This window comes from Eurytemora carolleeae, unplaced genomic scaffold (genome assembly GCF_000591075.1).
Source record: "Eurytemora carolleeae unplaced genomic scaffold, Eaff_2.0 scaffold1561, whole genome shotgun sequence".
Lineage (NCBI taxonomy): Eukaryota > Metazoa > Arthropoda > Copepoda > Calanoida > Temoridae > Eurytemora > Eurytemora carolleeae.
This window is the reverse complement of record NW_019397447.1, coordinates 44,976-68,341: the sequence shown is the minus strand read 5'-3', so window position 1 is coordinate 68,341 and position 23,366 is coordinate 44,976. Positions and strand designations below refer to the sequence as shown.

The 23,366-nt window shown below is 31.5% G+C and overlaps 2 protein-coding genes across 3 annotated transcripts; both read left to right on the top strand.

The window, feature by feature from the left end:
* Nucleotides 1-1,396: 1,396 nt before the first annotated feature.
* Nucleotides 1,397-5,189, top strand: LOC111714345 (xyloside xylosyltransferase 1; the record flags this gene model as incomplete). 2 transcript variants are annotated; one of them, XM_023489429.1, is given in 5 exon segments in its annotated part: nt 1,397-1,485; nt 3,745-3,792; nt 4,398-4,506; nt 4,635-4,766; nt 4,933-5,189. In XM_023489429.1, coding segments are annotated over 5 exon segments (573 nt in total), but the record flags the coding sequence as incomplete, so codon positions are not given.
* A 3,549-nt stretch (nt 5,190-8,738) lies between these two features.
* On the top strand, nt 8,739-23,057 carry LOC111714347 (uncharacterized). The gene is made up of 16 exons (XM_023489433.1): nt 8,739-8,760; nt 8,979-9,074; nt 9,289-9,306; nt 10,970-11,025; nt 11,437-11,535; nt 13,172-13,268; nt 13,863-13,931; nt 14,035-14,093; nt 14,148-14,230; nt 15,565-15,632; nt 16,109-16,159; nt 17,339-17,455; nt 20,148-20,202; nt 21,309-21,348; nt 22,055-22,137; nt 22,952-23,057. The coding sequence occupies exons 2-16, from the start codon at nt 8,980-8,982 to the stop codon at nt 23,045-23,047; spliced, it is 1,086 nt and encodes a 361-aa protein (XP_023345201.1). The 5' UTR covers nt 8,739-8,760; nt 8,979; the 3' UTR covers nt 23,048-23,057.
* The last annotated feature ends 309 nt before the right edge of the window (nt 23,058-23,366 follow it).

Sequence of the window (23,366 nt, the reverse complement as noted above, 5' to 3'; positions counted from 1 at the left end):
GGGCACAATGGGGAAAGGAGAGAGAGGAGGGACAACGGGTATGCGAATACAATGGAAAAATCATAGAGAGGAGAATGCCACAAATAATTTTAGAGCAAAATTTGATACACAAAATCTTATTTTATATTTAGCACTTCATGAGACATTTTTTTAGATTTATTTTCAGAACAGACCAATAAAGACAGCTTTAACAATATTTTACACCGTCCATAGGGCAACTAACAGAGGTTAATACCCAACAAAGAAAACACAAATTTTCCAACGAGTTTAGCTCGTGATGAAATAAAGATTATTTTGTTTTGAAAACAACAAAAGTAAAAACAAAAATGAAACGATCGTTTTTTAAAACGATGTTTTCAAAAAAATAGTGTTTTTAAAAAAACAGTCGTTTTAAAAACGATCTATTTTTGTTAAAAAAACAATCCTTTTAATACAAACGATTGTTTAAAAAAACGATCGTTTGTCATTTTTGAAATCAACCCTTTATTAACGACCGTTAATCCTTTCTTAACAACTGTTCACAAGACCCTTTGTTAATGATCGTTAACAACCATTTATAGAGTTAAAAATGTTGGTCTGAAAATCCGAGGTCAGAAAACATTTAGCCAATAAAAAAAACATTTAAGACAACATTCATAACCTTATCTTTCTAAAAAAAATAAAACTAACTGTCACAAATTTTTTTAAATGATCGTTTTCAAAAACAATCGTTTTACATTTTTTTAACGAATGTTTTTAAACACACGATCGTTTTTTTAAAGTTTAAAACGAATGGTTCGTTTTCGAAGGTAACATTTTTATTCCTGATTACAAATTGAGGTGGCAGTGATTACAAATTGAGGACTTGTCAGTTATAAAACAATTATAGAATAAAAATTGATTAATTAACATAATTAAAGAACGAGGTCGTCTTTGCTTTGTATGAAATATTGAAACCTGAAAGTGAAGATGACAAGCAATATATTTGTTTACATTTAAACAGGGTTGAAAACTTACAGCCGTCCTCCCTCAACCAAAATTAAGATATTTTATTGCATCAAGAAAAAATAACATAATTTGAAAAAAATGTCCCTGCATTTTATGTAAATACACTCAATTAAGTAGTTAGCATAAGGAGATGGAGGGGGGGGGGGGGCAAGAATTGCTGACGTTGGATTAGTCTTAGCATACACTGTTCCAAAGTTTCACATTTAGCTTTTATTTTATAAACGTTGGCCCCCCCCCCAGCATATCCTGGTTTTCAAGTACCCCAGCAGAGATAGGGTTAAGCCATTACATTTAGCTTTTGAATGTTGTTATTTGTAACTTTTACAGCTCCTCCTGTCAAAAAGATTTAAACAAACCCTGTAAAATATGCATATATCTATATTATATCCCTGTATACAGTATTATCTAGGATCTATTCTATATTGGACCAATGTATCATCTTGAGTATCCTGATGCAATCAAGATCTTGCTGGTGCTTGACGTAGATCTAGAGTTCAAGTAAGGGACAGGAGACACATTTGCAAGTGATTCTTTATTTGTAATTTTAAATTTGTAAAATTTTATATCGAGCTGTTTGGTTTCTTTAGTAGGGCCCTACAGGAAAAATATGTATTGGCGAAACTGGTGAAAGAAAATTGAGCCAATACATATTTTTCCTGTGGGGCCCTACTAAAAAATCAAACAGCTCGATATAAAATGGAGTACTGTCTGCAAAGCATGTATAATCATATGGTAGGGCGAACCGCGTCAGTTGTCTCTCCTTTCTATTCCTTGCTCCCTGACCCATACACACTTGTTGCCCTTTTATACTTAATTATATAACAGAGTGTACTGCACTGTTTACAATCTGGCTACCTAACACCGCACGCCAGTTATACCGGTTATTTCCTTCCTAAATAATTCATTAATTCTTAGAGCCGAGTAATGCTTGGATCTTGGACAGTTTTCGAGTTCTTGCAGAAACATCTGTACCGTAGAGTAGAGTTGGGCATATCAGTTTCTTTTCAAAAATTAATTATGAAAAAGATAAATACAATATTTCGTTAATGATGTTGTCGTTCACAAAATAAACAAACCTTGCTAAAATAACTTGGATCGTTCGGAGAAATAAAAAAGATAGTTTTAAAAAACGAACGAAAAAAAATCATAGCAATATTTTATTTACTGAACTAACGATTATTCAAAACAAACTTTTTAACCCTATCCCTGCTGGGGTACTTGAAAATCAGGATACGCTGCGTGGGTTTGCAAAAATGATGTGTAATTAAGAAAAAATAAAAGTGTGAAAATTTCTTTTGACGTGTTGTATGCAAATATTTAGCAAAAATTTCTTTGAAAAACTTGTGCATTCTGTTTCCTTATGCATAGGCTTTCCAAAAAATGAAAAATTATCTAAATTTGACAACTTAAAGTGGGTCAAAACAAAGATTTAGTTTGTTACAGGGAAAAGTAGTCATTCAGACTCAGGCAATTAGCATAAAAGCCCAGTTTTAGACCTAAAGAGAGGGCAATGAGTATTTAGGAAAAGTCAGAAAATTTCAACAGCCTCAGACCAATACTTTTTGAGTTATGTGAAAAAACTTCAGGAATGACCCCCCAACCCCCGTAGGAATAGGGTTAACAACTAAAGTATTTTAACATATAATGAAGGAAAAAGCAAATTTCCAAAAGATTTTGAAAATACAATTGTTTTTTTAATAGACGAACAATTTAATTGAACACACAATTTTACTGAACAAACGATTTTGCTGAACAAGCGATTTTACCGAACAAACGATTTTACTAAACAAACGATTTTACTGAACAAACGATTTTACTGAACAAACAATTTTACTAAACAAACGATTTTACTGAACAAAAAATTTTACTGAAATAACGATTTTACTGAACGATTGTTTAATGAGAAAACGAACAAAAGAGATGGAAATTTAACAATAATATTGTAAACGAACAAAACGAATAATAATAAATAATTTAAAAAAAAACAATTCTGAAAACGTATCCACCCCCAAAGTAGATGTTTTGAACGTCGAATTTGTGCTCAAACTCAGGATTTACAGATCTTTAAAAACTTTAATATGTCTCAAATGAATCCGAAAGAAGTTTTCCACAATGCACTGCATACTTAGTTCAACTACCTTACATAGCCGGTCACTACCTTTAATGAAGATGGGCAATTCAGTGCAGGTTAACCCTATAAAGACTGCGTCTCACGCCCTAGAAAAGGCATTAGAAAAAATGTTTAAAAAGGGTTGGAAAATATTTATATTTTTTTTTTATTTGTTTTGTATCTGACAAATATTAATATTGTGACACATATTCATTCTTCCATTTTTCAAGGGCTTTTTAAAATGTAGTTTTTAGATCTGTAGCCTTTCAAAAAAAATGGCTATTTTAACCTTGAAATTCCTTTAATTTACTACTCCTTAAAGTAAATGTCAAGGTGATAGTGTCAAAAAACGATAGTGCGAGGGCAAAAAAAACAGAAGAAGGGGGTCATCAAACTCCCCTCCCTTCAGCCCGTTTAGGGTTAAGGATGCATTTCTTTATACTAATTTTAATATTGAAACAAATTGAAAGATCGACCTATTTAGTCTTTTAATGATCCACAATTTTTTCTAGTTTGTTGACTAATGAAAAATGTTTGATTTATAATTTTGTTTTCCTTCTAGATGATTTTGTTGGGTGGTGCTGGTAGGGTCATTCAATATTGAAGAAATAGTTTCACCCTAATTTCAAATACCAAATATATTTTAGGATTGATCTTATAGAACTTTGGAACGAGCACAAAAATATGAAAAACAGGTAGTTTTTTTGGGTAAAATACCCAATTCAGACCTATAACCCCTCAGTCGTTTTTTTGCTATAACTCAAAAAGTATTAGTCTGAGGCTGTTCATATTTTTACTTTTCTAAATGATACATGCTGAGCTTTTATACCTACTGCCTGAGTCGTCAAGCATATTCCCTGAATCCCTTATTTTACCTTTACCAGACTAAATCCAAATTTAGACCTAATTCCAGTCATTGAATTTCAACATTTTATAGCTCTTTGGAAAGCCTACAACAAAAGGAAGCAGATTGCACAATTTTTGCACATTTTTGGCTCACCTTACTATGTATTATTTCATATAATTATATAGTTGTTTTTCTTTTCAAATTCTTTAATTAATATCTACAAAAATGTTTGGACTTCAAAAAGGAAACTTCATTCAACGATACTATCTTAAATTTCTGCTTAGGGAGAGACTGACTAGGCAACATAGTGCAGTATTATAGAGACAAATTTTAGGATTCATTTGATACTAATAAGATGTTTTATTGTGTGTAATTACTGAGTAGGTTTTAGTAAGAGTTAAGACTAATTTCTACCATTAAACCTTCATAGTCTTTAATGTATAACTGTTTCAGTGAGTTGATTGGAGTAGGTCCTGAACTGACTAGATATTACAGATTAAGAGCAGCATCATTTATCCAAGAAAATCCAGGTTCTTCAGTTGGTCAACCGGGGAAATGGCAGGTATAGATAGCATGTACAGTGTGTACAGATTGTACAATTTAAATTAACAGCTAATACAGCTTGTACAGCTTTTAAAATTTGTTCAAGGTGTCATATTTTACTTGTATTAACCTTTGCAAATCGTACAGGGGTTCAACACTGGGGTTGTGATTTACAACCTTAAGAATATTCGAGAAAGTCAGCTGTTCAATCAGCTGATTAATCCAGAGTTTTACAAGATGGCGACAACTAAGTATTTCTATGGAGGACTGGGGGATCAGGTAACACAATATCATACAAAAAAAATCTAATTAATTGAAACAAATTATTAACTTGTATCCCTGTCATAATGTTAAAATGTCTTGACAGAAATTATATACTTGTTACAACGTAGTTTTGTTTTGTACAATCAAATCTTGTTTGATAAAAATCTATATTTTATTTAAGGATTTGTTTACTCTGATGGGTTGGGAGTATTCTGAATTATTCTATAATCTACCCTGTCAATACAATTACCAGACCTACAGGGACATTGACTATACCCAGTTCAGTCTAGAATTAGATGTAAAGAATGACGACCCCGAGTATAGAAACTGTAAAAACCAAGGGAAAGTAATTCATGTCAATGGTTTGATAATTTAATAATTTAATTTATAAATTGGAAAGTTCCTAACATCGTATTAGAATAAAAACATCAACCCTTATGTTCTTAGTATTTTTAGCAACCCGAAGTTTTATAAAGAGAAATGTTTGCAATTGCAAGTACAATAGGTGGCAGCGAAAAATTGGCAATCCTTGATTCACAAGGTTGTTACCATTAAAACAATTATCTGGTCAAGTATGATATCAATGTTTATAATTTAGGAAACTGATTATTTTCAATTGTGATTTCTCTACAGAAGTTACTTGTCGCATTTCTACTGCAGGAAAACACTAAAAGTGTGTGACTTCTACTTTGCCACCTTTTGTACTTTTTTGATGGTAAACAACTATTTAACCAACAATTATGTATCAAAGAAGGAAATGCAATTGCACCCTTAATAACGATTTTCCTTTTCCGAGTTTAATCTGTTTTTTACTTTGTTTAGTTCATGTAACAACGCTCAAAACTTTGTATTTTTAAAAGTGTATTTATATGATCCTAATAATAAATAAGTTAAATATTTATAAATATATATAAAGCATGTTTTATCTTTTTTTTAAGACAAAAGTTTCTTTAAATTTTTGTCTTGCAGTTAGAGATGGATCGTTTTCAAGTTTTTGAAAAACTATCGTTTTTTTAACGAAAGTAGGTCGTTTAAAATTTTGACGTTCTAAAGATCGTTAACGACAAACCTTTCTTAACAATCGGTAGCAACCTTTTTAGGACATAATATTTTTTTGGTCGGATAACAACTATTTAAGTCGACAACATTCATAAACTTCTCTTACTGAAAAATTGAAATTAAATGTTCTCAGAAATGATCGTTTTTATAAAAAAAAAAGTTTTTAAAAACAAAACCGTTGTAAAAAAACTATCGTTTGTTGTTTTTTAAAGGTTCAAAACGATTGGATAGTTTCCAAACACGTTCGCTTTTTTTCAAAAAACGAAACAATCGTTTTTAGAAAAAAAGAAAACAAAATGAAAAAAACATGATATTTTCTAATTCTACCGTTTTTTAAAACAATTAACAACCTTACTTTCAGCACAGTAATAACCGGAATAAAAGTTGTCCTTATTATAATATAATCTTATCTCCTGACAACATATCTTTTCCCNTTAACAGCTTGTCTTATCCCAGCTTGTCTTATCACAGCTTATCTTTTCGCAGCATTTTTTATCACAGCTTATCTCCTGACAACATATCTTTTCCCATCTTATCTTATCCCAGCTTATCTTATCCCAGCTTATCTTATCCCAGCTTATCTTATCCCACCATATCTTATCCCAGCTTATATCATCCCGGCTTGTCTTTTCCCAGCTTGTCTTAACATTGTCTTATTATTTAAAAATCTATATAAGATTTCTGTTTATTTTAGATCTATAAAAATTGAGTTCGTAAATCTGGAAGTTTTTTCTACTAAATATAAAAAAGAAATAGGTATCTTTGCTTTATGGTTGAGATACAATACAATACAATACAATATAATACAATACAATACAATACAATACAATACAATACAATACAATACATTACAATACAATACAATACTAAAACTATCGTTTTTTTAACGAAAGTAGGTCGTTTAAAATTTTGACGTTCTAAAGATCGTTAACGACAAACCTTTGTTAACAATCGGTAGCAACCTTTTCAAGACAAAATATTTTTTTTGGTTGGATAAAAACTATTTAAGACAACATTCATAAACTTTTCTTACTGAAAAATTGAAATTAATTGTCATAAAACTCTGATTTATTAGAGAGAATGTTCTCAGAAATGATCGTTTTTATAAAAAAGGAAAGTTTTTAAAAACAAAACCGTTGTAAAAAACTATCGTTTGTTGTTTTTTAAAGGTTCAAAACGATTGGTTAGTTTTCAAACACGTTCGTTTTTTTCAAAAAACGAAACAATCGTTTTTAGAAAAAAAGAAAACGAAATGAAAAAACATGATATTTCTACCGTTTTTTAAAACAATTAACAACCTTACTTTCAGCACAGTAAAAACCGGAATGAAAGTTATCCTTATTATAATATAATAAGCCATTACATTTAGCTTTTGAATGTTGTTATTTGTAACTTTTACAGCTCCTCCTGTCAAAAAGATTTAAACAAACCCTGTAAAATATGCATACAAAATTTTATCTCTGCCCTATAAAGGCCATTTGCTCATCAGAAATAGTTAAAAGATATATTCATAAAAAAAAACTTTAAACAGGCTTAAAGACCAAGTCACATCTTTAAACCTACGTTCTTTGAAGATAACTCAAAAAGTATTCGTCTGAGGCTTTTAAAACTTTTTGAATGTTCTAAAACATTCCCCATACTTCAGACTCAAAGCAGGGCTTTTATACCTACTGCCTGAGTCTTCAGGCATACTGCCTTCGAATACCAGACTAAATCTGTATTTAGACCAACTTCATGGATTTGATTTTTATAGCTCTTTAGAAAGCCTGGAACAAAATAAAGCAGATAGGACAATTTTTGCGAAGAAATTTTGCCAAGGTTTTTCCACAGATTCCATTCAGTTTTTGAAAACTTTGCAAATATTCTTTATTTTTGAATTCGCCCTGGAAAGGGTTTTTCAAAAATGTCTAGTTTATCATATTTTGCGCACTTTTTGTTTTTGCCCATTTATTGCTTAATAACTTGAAATTGCAATAAATATCTGAAATTTTCCAAATTTGCAAATTTTTTGCAGATTATTAAAGTAGAGCGCAGGGGCTTTCCAAAAGTGTATCAAATGTTGTAGATTTGTATCACAGTATTGAAATAAGAAAGACATGTGTCTTAATTTTGGAAAAAAAATCCGCGTTGAGCATATTGGCATGCATGCATTGGATATTTACAAGCAAGAAGTATTAAGATCTTAAAAATACTTTTAATTTGGTCTCTTTTTTGATATTTTTCAATATTTTAGTTTTGTATTCGATTCTAAGAAACCTTTATTTTACTTTTTTGAGTGTTTATTGATCTTTATGATGCAGCATTATACCTTCAGTGGATTTTTCAAACCCCATTTTTCTCGAAAACGATTATAAAACAGTTATGTCAGGAACATTTCTTAACAACCTCAATTTTAGTATCCCTTTTATTTGCAGTCTGATGGTGTAAACTTTTACTCTTTGTGCTAGCAATAGTTTGAATAAGGTCTATGACATCATGTTGCAAAGAAATAGCTATTAGACAAACATATTGTTGCAGTGAGTTCCCCAGCACTCAGAACTGGAATACTAGTTAACAACTAGTTTAGAAAAAATTGACTTTAAAGTCGACTTAAAGTCAGATAAAAGTCGACTTGTAATAACTAGTCCACAAACTGGGATGAAAAAGTCATAAAAAGTCGGCTTTTTTATCCCAGTTTTGAACTTGTCCACAAACTTGGGACAAAAAGTTTTTTATATGTAAGTTTTCCAACGAAATGAAGTTTGCAAAAATGGACGAGCGAAACTAGACAAGTTTCGTTCAAAATATTCGCGAATTTCGATGTACTTTCGACAAAATTTTCTATCTCATTTTTGCGAAAATTTCGTCCATAATCGCAAAATTCTCGTTAAATTTTTGTTCGATAAAAATCTAAATTTGTACATTTAGCTTTTATTTTATAAACGTTGGTCCCCCCCCCACCCGCCATCAGGTAACATAAATTATGTGGCTTCTTTCGCATACTACCCGTTTTTACATACAGGGTTACCCAAAAAGAATGAGACAATAAAGACGTCTTGGTCGTTTTGTGCGAGCCTTGGAAATATTTCTGATACTTTAAATATATAAAAGAAAACCATTATTTCTCAAGTAATAATTCTGTAAAATATTGCTAAATAGTTGACCGAATCTGATCTAGGATTTTTTCAGAATGGACTTTTTGAAGAAATGTGTAGTCTGTTTTTTGCATATTTGGTTAGTGAAATCAACCATTCTCTACAATTCAGAATGTGAAGAAAACATTAGGAAAATATTTAGCAGTTATTCCAATATTGTAATTTAATTTTAAATTTTAAAATCTGTATTGCAAAGGGAAATACTTATCGAAAAAGCATGGAAATAAGTCTTGCAACCTTGATTTTGATTAGATAGATAGCTATTGTGAGAAAGCCCAAAGATCATGGATTTGCCAAGCCCGTAAACCATATTTTATTCTTTATGGCTGTTAATATATTTCCAGACGAGTTGGATTACCGAGGTAAGCTTTATATTTGAATATACAGGTGACTCAACAAAATGGATTTTTCAGAAACCAAATAGTAGTTACCACATCAGCATTTTAATAATTTTAGGTTTTCCAAAATGTAATCACGAGAAGTATTTGGATTTTTACTTTGCAATTTATATTGCAGACGATTATATATAAAAGGAGTATATTACTGTACAAACCAGAAGTTTTAAATATTGCTGTGTGCTGTATTGTATAGCGTAGGCTCGTTTACTGGATAGTAGAGGCATGAATGAGGCTCGTACTAAATATCAAATCTTGGAGGCTCGATTCTGCATAGCGGAGGCTCATGGCGGCTAGGGGTTTCCTGCCTCTCCTTGCACTGTAACCTAAATAGATAAAAATCCCAGCATCAGCTATGGAACAAAAAAAATTCAGTGTCCCCCCCCCCCGTATAATACCCTTCAATGGAGACTCGGTGGAGTAGGAAAAATACCAGTGTACGACCGTTTTTTTGGGTTTATACATGCAAACATTAATTAATCTAAAACATAAAATTTATTCAATCAAGGTTTTCACTTTTAAATATAACTTAAAGTTGAATGCCGCTTTCTTATCTGAATGATGATTGATTGATAGACTAATTTGGAAAATGCGGGATTTCAAGATTTTAACCCTACCCTGGGTTTAAATTTTAACTCGTCGATTTTGCCGAGTTAAATATTTCAACCCGGGGTTAAAATTCGGGTTTAAATAAAGTCAGAAGTGGTATTTAAGCTGAAACTATTAGGACAACTATTTTTTTCAAAAATATCATAGAATTTTACAATAAAGTTAATTTTAAAGTTTAAGGTATTCTTAAACATATTTTTATGATAAAACGTTTTAAAATGCAAGCTCTCTCTCTTTCACGCAATCTATTTTTCTTCTTTCTCTTCTCTTCTATTTTCTACTCTTCTCTCTCTTCTCTTCTATTTTCTAGTCTTCTTTTCTCTTCTCCTGTCTTTTCTTCTTTTTCATTCTCTTCTTTTTTCTTCATTTTTCTTCGCTTCTCTTTTTCTTTTCTTCTCTTCCATTATCTCTTATCATCTCCTCTTTGTTTTCTCTTTGTTGTTGACTCATGATTTTTACGATTATTTATTCCAAGTTTGCAAAACTGATTTTTAAAAGTCGAGGTATTATTGAGTCTCAGCATATTACACCAATTTTTGTCAAAGTTCAATCTTGGCCAAAACTTGAATGAAAAACTTAAATTCTTGATGGTTTTGATGTTGATGACTAGTATCCAAAAGTTTACATATTTCCAACATTAGGTCGACTTTTTACAAACTAGTTTAAAACAATAGTAATTCAAACCAGTGTCCGAATTTTATGAATTTGAGCCGCGTCTTGAATCCGCCAAAATCCGGTTCAATTGACCGTCGGCTTAAATCTTGAAACAATGAATACGATTTTAAGTGGAACCAACCATATTTTAACCGCCGCTTGAATTTAAGCCGCGGCTCAATTTTTTAAAATTCGGCCTCAGGTCTGTTTACTGGATAGGGACTAGAAAGTATAAAATTGTGGCAAAGACTCTAGTTCTACGTTCTCATCAGAAGGTGAATAGCTGGTCAAGATAGTTAATGTTTTGAAAGCTATAGCGTCTGAACTTTTATCATTAAATGTTTAGTTTTTAAATGTTCATTTTAAGGATATGGAAGGATGACAATAACTTAACTCATCCGCTTAAATATCCACTAACAGTAGGTAAAGAAATATTTAACAGTGATCGCTGAATTGTTGATGTTTAGGACATTTTAAACGTAAATAGTAAATAGATACTCCAAACATAAAACTGTATAAGAATGAAAAGTAAAACTTTTAAATCTCAACAATTATTGTAAAACGATCATGAATTACTTTGATATTTCAATTTTTCAAATGACACTAAAGGAATTGAGTCTTTGCCACAAACTCTGATTTTCAAATCTTTATATCTTTGCAAGCCAAAGTGATAGAAGTTAGATATTTCGACTCTGAATTCAGTGAGATCAAAATAATAAAGTTTGTAATATCAAAGGTTTACACCATCATGATGTGAAGATATAGGGATTAGAAAATCTAATTTTGTGGCAATGACTCAATTCCTTTGGGTCATTTGACTGAAGCTTTTTTCAGTATCAAATGAGGTTCACATAAAAAATGTTCCTGCCCGGCAGGAAGATAATACTAAAGGATCTGAGTTTGGAGATGATCTTCTGGGTATTTCTGAACAAGGTAATAAAATTAGTTTGATCAAATAATTAACATTTAACTGCTGTTAAATCTAGATTTCATAAAAAAATTTTATTCAAATACATTAATTACAATGGGAAGCAAAAACAAGAACTTCATATTATGAAACAATTAGTTTTTTGTATACTTTTAAAGGGAGCTGATATCCAATTGAATTTGATATTGATTGCCACTAATTTTAATTTTATCTGTTTCGTAAATACGGAGAAAATGGTTAACCCTATTCTGACTGAATGACGCCCCCTTCCCAATTACAATTTTTTTTCTTTGTTTTTCTGCATGTACTTGAAGCTAATACATTTATTGAACTTTTTTACAACTTGTGTAAGCTTCTAGTTCTACATATGATCGCTCTAAAATCAGGGATGGTAGTGTGTATAATATAATGAATATGGGAGCTGCAGAAAAAAATACCAAAGTCCAAAATGTCGCAAGTAGGGATTTAAATCGTTTTAAATTGATTTTTTAAAAAACTATCGTTTTTGTTTCGTTTTCTAAACGCGATAATTTCATTTTTAGAAACAACTAATTTATCATTTGTTTGGAACTCTTGTTTTGAAAAAAAGTTCTTAACATATAATAATTTCAATTTTTTTTAAATGTTTTTTTTATCGAGGGAAATGAACATAATGTTTTCTGACCTATGGTTATTCCACATTTAACTTCTTTGTTTACTGCAAGAAAATTTTAAGAATTTTTAGGTTTTTTTGATAAAAAATGTATTTTATTCTTATCTAAGGGTCGTCATTAACAGACATTCCCAATCGTTAACGATCAACAAAAAAAAAGATTTTGATACAGAAAAAAAGAAAAAGATCGTTTTCGTTTTAACCCTATTAAGGCTGGGGGATTGGATCTATGTGTAGATGGGGGGGGGGCAGAAAAAGGCCTTAGAGAATAGGGTTGAAAGAGTTGAAAATTGTGCAATTTGCCAATGCCAGTACATTGAAAAAAAAATTAGACTGATAACTAGGGAGGGTTGAAAAAAACGCCAAAAAAGGGGTCAGAAAAATGAAAAAAAAAGTGTGACACATGTTTCTATATCTATTTTTCAAGATATAGTTTTTAGATATGTAGCTTTAGTCACAAAAAAGTTATGGGCTATTTTAGATTTTTTTTCCGCCCTTTACCAAGCCCTATGCATTAAAGAAATCCTTTAAATTACTATTCAATAAAATTCAGAAAATTTCACGATGATAGTGTCAAAAATGATAGTGCTAGGACAAAAAAAACTACAGGGGGCGCCAAACACCCCCCCCCCCAGCCTGTTTAGGGTTAAAAAAGATAAAAGGAAAACGTTTTTTTTGTTTTGTTTTGAAACGGAAAACGGAAAAGAAAAAAACGAAGAAACAAAAAAAATTAAATAAATTGGGATTACGACTGACAGCTTGTTGGGAAAAGGAGCGAACTATTAGATCATTGTGTCTCTTTTTAAACCAAATAAACCAAACAAAAATACCAAAATACTCTTCTTGTGACATTGTGAAGAGAAAAGATTGGCATGCCTGTGGCCTATACATCATAATAAAAGCAAAGAGTTTATTCAATGCTTTAAGAGCGATCAATATTGACTAGGATAAATTTTTCACTGAAATTTGGTTAAACTTTTTTATGACAGGTTCACAGCTAGAGGAGATAGAGAAGTACACCATTGAAACTATTTTGCTTTTATCCTGCTTACACCAGGACTCCCTGCAGTTGGCTGATATTATTAGGTAAAAACAGAATAAAAAAATTTGAATTCGCTATCCATATATTTTTTTGTTATTTGATTGCGATGACGACATATCCGTACCTGACACATTGAAATTAAATTTCTTCAACCAATTAATTTAACCCTTTTTCTGGGGGCCCTCCCCCCCCCTGTTGTTTTTTTGTAACAGGGGCTGTTGAAATTTACTGACTGGTTATTAAAACTTTTGCAAATTTTTTTTGCATATTTGAAATGGCATGGTCAAGGGCTTTTTAAAAATGTATAATTTATCATTTTTTGACATTTTTTTGCAAGCATTTTTACTTTATAACTGAATTTTGCAAAAAAAGTTTTTTTTGCAAATTTGCTAATTTTTTTTTGCAGATTCTAAATGTAGAGCACAAGAGCTCTCTAATGATGTATCATTAGCCATATTTGGACATCAAACATTGTATTTAGAGGTGGGGGTAGGATAAAATTGACCCCTCCCCCCAGCATATCCAGATTTTCAAGTACCCTAGCAGGGATTGGGTCAAAAACGATATGGAATTTTAAAGGGAAAAACAGTCCTAAAGTTATAAACAAAATTCCTGAATGTGTCTAAAGTATGTTCTAGGAACAAATTGATTTTTCAACCATCAAAGGAGAACTACAATTTGAAGCATCCTATTGACTTCTACACAAAGTAAGATTTATTAATATGTAACAAAAAAGGACTTTTAACAAAACTGATAAAACTTTAAATATTTAAAATTCCCAATTTATTTTATCTGTTATTATATGTTTAGGCATCATGAACAAGTTCCACACGAAGTGGACAGAATTGTTTTTAACAGAAAGTTAAAAAGTAAGAACTAAACTATCAAAATACATACATTTTAGAAATAAAATCTTTTTTCAGATGGATTTTTTATTGAAGCTGGTGCCAACAACTTTGAGAGGACTTCGGATTCTCTATATTTTGAAATAAATCATGGCTGGACGGTAGGTAGACTTTTTTATACTGCATTACAACTTTTACAAGTGCCATTCATTTTATGTTGTATTACAACTTTTACAAGTGACATTTATATTATAAGGGTTCTTTTTCTTGTTACCGACTTGATACATTTGAAAATGCCTAAGTTGTATTTAAAGATGGTTACTGTTTTTTTAATTCTTCAAAAAAAAAATTTCATCTATTTTGTTCATTTTTTCACAAAGACATGGTTAATGAAATTGTTTGTTTCAGTTATTTTGCGAGCTTTTGTATCGCAATCTAGTATTATTTAGTCAATCAATTGTTAAAAATGATTATTAAGTAAATTAAAATTGTTTCCAATTTTTTTTTACAAACACTGTGTGTACTGCAATATAAAACAAACCTTAAAATGAAGGATCATGATTATCATTTGGTATGTAATTTTACACCCTTTTTTGCATAATTTTATTTAAATCCGGTTGCTGATAAGCCCTCAGTGCAGTTCTCCGATGATGATCTAAATCCTGAGATTGGCTCTAGGCATATTAGAAGCTGTACTGTACATGGTGTACATTTTCTTGTGATCCAATGTTGAACCTAGGGGAGTCTTTCAAGTACTGGTTGTATAGATAAATTTGATTTAGCTGGATATGCTTCATGATCTAAAAGACCCAGCTTAGGGTGTTCATACTAAGGTTTGGATTCCTGGAAATGCTTATCTGTTTCCTGAATGGAACTATGCCCAGCCCTAGCTAGGGACAATAGGGTGTCCAGGGGGACCTGCACCAACAACTTATTTAACAGCACTAATCTGACAAATAAAGCTTTTCTGAAAGAATAATCCCTGACCCTCTGTAAGAAGTTTTTAAACCTGTTAAAATTATGTAGTAAAAGTTTAATAAATTGGTTAAACAATGTTCAATTTTCAATTATCAACAGTAAAATGTTCCAAAAGATTTTAAACTTCATAGGCCTTACATTTTATACAGTGAATACAAATTTGGTTTCTTTCAAGATATAACTACCCCCAATACCACTAGATTAACTGATTCCTGGATGAAGAACAAGCAATATTTTGGTCTCAGGGGATCTAGCCCCTTCAGTACCGAAACCCATGTATGCAAATGCAGGAACAGGTCAATATGAAGGCCTACAGTTTGATCATTTAGGTGATGACCACTATTACTGTCTCCAGAGACAGTTTGATGAAGAACTGGTTGTGTTACATGTGCAGCCTATTTTAGAGGTCGGGTGGAGGATGTCATTCCTAAATTAATACTAACCCTAAATTCATCAGAATTAATTGTTTGTTGCCTGATAAGTAAATTATTAATTTTGTAAGAAACCGATATTTTAGGGTCTCCTGGTTGAACCTCATCCTCAGCATTTTAAAGAAGGTTTAACCAAGAACAGAAAAGCATTCAGGAACTAAAATAAACTAAAACCTAGAAATAAATACATAAACTTCACGAAGATTGAATCTGTGCCAGAAATTACATATGGTTAACCAATAAACATCCATTCAGTTGATCATTTACTAAGCAATTAATTGATAGTTCATATAAAACCTGTTTGGGAAAAATTCTTAATCACAATTTAAATTTAAATTGAATATTAAATACACCATTCAATATGATTGCACCTTCTAGATTTCAACAACAAGGAAGGAACACCTACCATAAATTCTAATATTTTAATCCCATGATCGCCCACATCAGGGTTTGATTAACACTTATATTTAAACTTTTGATCATTTCAATACTGATGTTAAACCATCAAAGTTGCAAAAATACAATGACTGAAAAATTTATATTTTTGGCTAACTATTCATTAACTAGTCCTTATTAATACACTTTCTATTGTTCTAATTTTCTTATTTTTGTTTTAATTTGTTTGTTTAGTATAAACACATGCCTCTCCCCTATACCTAGGACTACCACAACACCATTCAGGTCCAGTTTACCCTGCAAGACAAAAAACGAGCAGTACAGTATAGTACAGTACAGTACAGTACAGTACAGTACAGTACAGTACAGTGCAGTACAGTACAGTATAGTACAGTACAGTACAGTACAGTACAGTACAGTACAGTACAGTACAGTACATTACAGTACAGTACAGTACAGTACAGTACAGTACAGTACAGTACAGTACAGTACAGTAAAGTACAGTACATGTACAGTACAGTACAGTACAGTTCAGTACAGTTCAGTACAGTACAGTACAGTCCAGTAAAGTACAGCACTGTAGAGTACAGTACAGTACAGTACAGTCCTGTACAGTACAGTACAGTATAGTACAGTACAGTACAGTACAGTTCAGAACAGTATAGTACAGTAAAGTACATTACAGTATACTATATACATTAGAGTAAATAGATCTCGAGTAAATATATGTACTTGAGTACAGTACAGTACAGTACAAGTGAATACAAGTGGAATCGGATGGATCTAGATTTTAGAATTATTTTTCACATTAAAGATGGCCTTAGCATGAAGTGTACACATATTTAATCTGTAAAAGAGAGCATGTAGAATCCTGTTTTCTCTTTGCTTGACCTTCCCCCTTCCCTGTAAATCCCATGTTTGATGTACAAATATGACAAATGATACATCATTAGAAAACTTTTATGCTCTACTTTTAGATTCTGCAAAAAAATAAAAAATTTGCGAAAATTGATTGTTTTGCAAAATCCAGTTATTGAGTAAAAATGTTTGCAAAAAAAAAATGCCCTAAAAATGAAAAATGCCATATAGAATATGCAAAAAATTTAGCAAAATTTTAAATAACCTGATGTGTAATAAAGAAAAACTAAAACTGTGCAAGTTTGTTTGGACGGGTTTTATGCAAATAATTTGCAAAATTTTCTGTGCAAAACTCGTGAATCCGTTTCCTTATGTCATAGGCTTTCAAAATAGCTAAAAATTTACAAAACTGAAAATGGGTTAAAACAATGATTTAGTGTGTTACAGGAAAAAGTAGTCTTTAAGGCAGGAAAAGGGTTAAGTATCCTACCATTGTCACATTTTTTAGGATTCTAACCTTGTCAAATTTTCAGGATCCTTAACTGTGTCACGCTTTTGGGAATTCCTAACTTTCGGGAATTAAAAACAAAGTTTTCAATGTTTTAGTTTGAGCTATGCAGGCCTCGTTCTAAGAGATAATACACTGATCCATTCTAAACTACAATGTTTTCCTCTTTATAGCATACTTCAGGCCCTTGGGAACCCAACCATCAACTACTTCAGGTTTGTATCACATTCACTTTTTGTAATTCTGTACTCATATTGATAGGGTGGGGGAATGGTGGCATAAGTTTGAAAGTATGCCATCTTTTGTATTTTAATATGTTGACACATCTCCGGACCAAGATATCAGAACACCCTGTATTAAGAACCAAGATATCAGAACACCCTGTATTAAGAACCAAGATATCAGAACACCCTGTGTTAAGAACCGCTAAACATTTCCTGACATTTGCTCTTCACTGTTTTTCTAAAGGGGAACATTTTATGTAAAATCAGACCAAACACTTTGATCATGTTCTTTAGCTAAAATTGTTCCAAATCGATATTTTTTCATTAAACCTTTTGCTTTCTAACTTTTCCTAATCTTTTTTCATCTGTTAGTTTGTGGTTAGTATTCGTGATTTTACACTCAATCCTTCTCCTATCATACAATGAACATTAACAAAGGATCCTCGAAGTTTAGCATTAAAAAGCTATGCTTCCAAACCCCTCTTTTTTTCCGAATTTGTGAAGTGCCAATATAAATAATCTATGTAGAAATAGTGTAAAGGAATTGAGTCTTTGCCACACACTCAAATGTTCTAATCCTTATATCCTTGCAAACTATTGGTGTTGTGGTATCTGGGAACCACAAAAACGTGCAATAAACTGGTATATAAAATCTACACTTAATGAGATTTATACAAGTACTTAAACCTGTTTATATCTATCATTTGTGTAACCTGTTGACATTGCAGATCGGGTTAGTCCTATTCCGCGGGCCTAACTCCTCATGCGCTGTCATATATTTGTAACCTGGCATTACAATACTTCAGCTATCTCCATATATCGAGATAGCCTTATATGTTTAAATGCACGTACATAAATAACACCCTAGTAATAAAGTCATTCATATGTATACGTATATTTATTGATACATTTAATCTTACATTTATAAATGCATACATAAATCAGATACATAATAATAGCTGAACATAAACCTTAGATCCCTTGGTAATGTTAAGGTTTCCTAGGTTGTTCTATTATAAGATCATTAGAGATGATATTATTGCGTACAGATAAGATCAGTATGTTGATCAAACCTTCTACAATATCTTGATCTTCTCTTTTCCAGGTTTGCTGGGTTACACGCTCCTTCATCTTCTGGAGCAGGTCCCATACCTGTCTATACAAGCGAGAGATAATGTCACTCCTGCTTGCACCTGGATAGAGACTGAACTCTCTATCCCAGGCCGCCTCTGTGTCCCACAGTTTATCATCGGGGACCACTAGTGGCTGACCAGAGTTACTACTTCCCTGCATGGTGGAGTTGAATGTTTGTATCTTCTCCACAATCTCGCCTAGGAAGTTGTACATGTCTTCCATCTCATCTCGTCTTCCTTCAGCTCCGCCTGCCACAACTTCTACATCTGCTTCTTCATCTGCTGAAGCAGGGACAGTGATGATGGGGGCGTTCCCGCTCACGAAGGGGGTGACGTCTGCTGGATCAACTTCATCTCCATCTAGTTCCAGCTCTCCAACAACGGCAGGGTTCCTTACTATGTTAGGAACCTGGTTCATCTTCTTCAATGTAGATCTCGTCCACAAGGATACTCTCTGTAAGCTTTCTGTGCACTGTATATAGCACAGGTCCCAGGACGGCTATGTGCAGGGAGACTTGTGTCTACTCTGCAGCGGTCCGGGATGTACTGATCCATCTGGCATCCTGTTGGATTCAAGGGACTGTTCACTCATATATCAAACAATCCGGAATACAACAGTGTAAACTTTTGAAATTTCAAACTTTGATTATTTGATCTAACAAAATTCATAGTTTGAAATATCTCAGGTCTACGACATTGGGTTGTAAAGATATTAGGATTGGAAAATCAGAGTTTGTGGCAAAGACTCAATTTCTTTGATTATTTTCAATAAAAAAACTTTGGTATCTCTTTTTTACAAACATATCTGAAGGGGTTCCTTGCTACGAACTGAGACGAAAGTGCACTTAAAATTTTACAGTTGTTCAGGTTCACCAGATTCAAACAAACTTTAAACAAAAATAGGACAAATGTCCCTGTTGACATGATTACATAATAATTTTCCATTTAATGTCCCACTCTTCAAAAGTATGCTGCAAATTGGCAGACAAATGTCTAGGGAGGGAAAAGGCAGGCGGCCATAGGCCACAATATCTGAGTTTTTAATTATTTTATCTTACCTAAGGAACTTGTAATGTGTATTTTAAAATTATATCATTCCTAAATCAATACACCCCCACTATGAATCACTATGACCCCCACTATGATCCCCCAAAATATAATGTGGGGCATTACCTAGAGCTTTTTAAGGTTAATAAATATACTTGAAAATAATACTTTTTGCCGAACAGATTCTAGTACAATAGATGGCATGGTAGAATTTGTACACTCTCGGTACAGCTATTTTCTTACGTCACAAGCTAGTGTTAATTCATTTTTTTTGTCCGACAAAATTATTAATAATTGTGATAATGTTTAAATAAAGTGCTTATCTCACAGTAAAATAAGTGCAATTTTCTGTGTTCTTTATTTTCTGTTTTTACTTTTTATTTAATCTTGGAAAACATGTCAAATAATGTGAGAAAATTTCTTTTTCCCTGACACTTGTGATGTTGTGTATAATTGGTCCATTTCTCTTTTTCCACCTATTGTATTTACTGTTACAATTGCAGTTTGGATATAGAAGGAGGAGAGTACCAGGTTCTTCAAACAATACCTTGGGACAAAGTAAACTTTTTATTGAATATCATTAAACCCATTCCATGGTTTTTTAAAATTGCTTAAAACCTAATAGGGTTAAAGAGCTGAAAGTTTCCTAAATATATTTTTGCAAAATTTAAAAAAGAATTAGTTTAATTATTTTGTGACTTCTGTTTTACCTCCTAGATGAATTATGCTTTTAATACAACTTTTATTCATTCAACAATGGAGAGTTATTTGTTTTTGGAAGTCTGCTGAGAAGAGTTATCAACCATATTAGTTTCAATTAGTTTTGCAACACTTTTTGTGCAGTTGTGCAATACTTTTTTGCACAGGTTTAGTAAACAACTATTTCAGACTTACATTCTATGATTCTTATTAAGAAAGTAAGCAAATGGCCTTTTACATATGTAAAATAGTATAAGTATAATATGTCAAGTGTATTATGAAATATTTTAAATTTGTGCAAAAAAGTGCGAAAAATTCTAACTACAAAAAAAATAGGCAAAAATGGAAATTTTTAAGGTAATAATGGCAGATATATTTACAGTTTTAAAATAGTTTGGGTAAATGCTTTTCAAAAATGTATGATATGTGACGTGTTTGAAATACCTAGCGCAAAAACCCTGCAAATTTGCTAGTAAATTATTTTGAATATTATGGCTGAAACATTTTTCGAACCCAAACAAGAAAATAAAATAAAAATTATTTAAGATCATTAACTAGCAATCCAATTAATTGGTAAGTCAGACCATTACGAACAATATCTTAATCATTCCTTAGAATGAATTTGAAAAAATACTATTTTTTTCTCTAAACGAACAACTTTTTAACAAACCTTTGAAAAAAAAACAATAACTTTAACAAATGAACTATTTTATTGAACAAACGATTTCACTAACAAACGCTTCTTGTTCAGTTAGGAAAGATGGAAAATTAACTATATTTCTGAGACAAACAAACTAAAAATGTCCCTGAGTTTCTGAGTAAAAAAAATGGGTCAGTATTGAACAAAACTTTGCTTTAGAGTTAAAAAAGAAAATAAGAAACCTCCAATAAAAATAAAATTAAGCGAAGCTTTTTAAAATTTAAATGTTTAATTTGCTGTTTAAATAAATGATTTTTGTATTTAGGTTGATATACAAGTTTTCAGCATCGAAACACATTTTGCAGGTCAAAGCTGTTAAATAGAATAAATAGTACATGTTTTAGGATTTAAAGGGAGTGTTCGCGAAAAATGAAAGGGGGTATAGGCTTAATGCGATAAAAAAGTGCTTTTGATCGCTACTAATCTTACTTCTATCTGTTGCGTCCATAAGGAGAAAATTGTTAAAAAACGACTAATACCGAAGAACGTAGTGTCCATACAAATTCAGAAAGATGCAACATTGAACTCGGATCGCAAGCAAATCAATTTAATTCCAAACAAATCATTCAGATATTACAAACAATAGTCATCGATTATTTTTTGATATTTTGTATTATTTTGTATTTTTCATGATCTGAGAGTTACTTTTGAAAACATTTATTCCTGTTTCGAGGATTTTTGATAATGAAGACGACATTTTCATATTTTCCAGGAATGTTCAAAAAACCCAACGCCAGCAAAGACTATTTAAAAAAATCAAAAATATTATGAAATATTAACTATATACGAATGCGTCGAAAAATAATCGATGACCACTGTTTGTAATATCTTAATGATTTGTTTGGAATTAAAATGATTTGCTTACGAGTTGAATGTTGCATCTTTCAGAATTTGCATGGACGGTGCGTTCTTCGGTGTGAGTCGTTTTTAACAATTGTTTTCTTATGGATAAAGGGTTCAAGGGAGTGTGATTCTAAATAAATAAAAAATCGATCACAGTTAATGATACAGGGAAAAGAAGTGAAGGTAGTAGACAGGATATTATTAACTATATGGAATCTGTGGGATATCAATATCTACCTTGGGGTCATAAGGTATTTTTTTTTTTTTACAGATTATTCACAATAAACAGATGGGGCCGTAAAATCTGATTTGAATAATATCTGATTTGAATATTTGTATCTTCAAAAATAGATTTGTTTAAATACATAGAGAATAGAATATATAGAGAGGAATTAAAAGAATCTCTCGGTATGAATTTTTTCAGTCTCTTTCAGCCTGAAAGGGAGTTCAAAGTGTACAAATCATGTCAATGTTCACAAATTATATGCAGTAGAGTACATTAATACAGTATGTTCCCTAGACTATCCATTTCAATTTCGAATTTTTTAAACTGTTAAATAAACTTTAAAATGAATTAGGTGAATAAAAAACAGCATTTGATTTATAGTTATAACGGAAAATCATCGTTTGTAAAGTGGAAGGCATAAAGTCTATCTGAAATGATCATTGGTCAATTATGAAACCAGCCTATTTCATAATTTGGCTTTCTTTTAACAATAATTTTAGATTATCTATAAAATGATATTCCAGGGCCCAACAGGTTATGTAGCATAAATATGTGAAGTACGCCTGCAGTATGGAAACAGTACAACAAAATGGCCGTTTTACACTTTTTTCTAGTAAATTCCTCTCTATATATATTCTATTCTCTATGTTTAAATACCTTTCATATATTGAGGTTTTACATAAAGATTTTTGACATATATAATATATAAAATATAATTTGCATAGCCCTAGAAAAGAAATTATACTATGCATTATTTAAGACTAGCTATTTGCTAATGGGTCTACTTAATTTGTTTGAATTGGCACAATAGTTGTTTTTAAATAGTTTGATAATTTTAGGTGACTACACGTGTAATCTGGCCAGATATAGAACATGATTTAATCAACGATCTTTTTGTAAAAAACGGAATTTTAGTTACAAATATATATGAATGAAAAAAATACATAAAAAGTTTAGCAGTGAAAATAAATATCAGTTTAAAATGTGTTTAAATATAATTGTCGTTATTAAATCTAATATGCATGATTCTTAAATTTGATTTATGTGTTTCCTGTCATACACATACACATTGAAAAATTGTTTAAACTTTTCTAAAGATATTTATGTCAATTTATGTCAAAACTATGACATTGTAAAGGTTGAGAGTGGTGACCATTTGTTAAGCTTTCCAGTCAGGGAATAGGAATAAAGGGAAAGGAAATGGCGCTGGTCTGGCATGAGAAAGCCAGTCGTACTGCTTAGCAGGCAAGTTCG

What these genes read in the sequence shown, in the direction of transcription:
- LOC111714347 (XM_023489433.1), top strand. Translation starts at nt 8,980, where the DNA reads ATGGACTTTTTGAAGAAATGTGTAGTCTGTTTTTTGCATATTTGGTTA. An exon ending in TTTTAACAGAAAGTTAAAAA is followed by an intron (nt 14,094 to 14,147) that starts GTAAGAACTAAA and finishes ATCTTTTTTCAG; the next exon opens with ATGGATTTTTTATTGAAGCT. An exon ending in ACTACCACAACACCATTCAG is followed by an intron (nt 16,160 to 17,338) that starts GTCCAGTTTACC and finishes TCAATGTTTTAG; the next exon opens with TTTGAGCTATGCAGGCCTCG.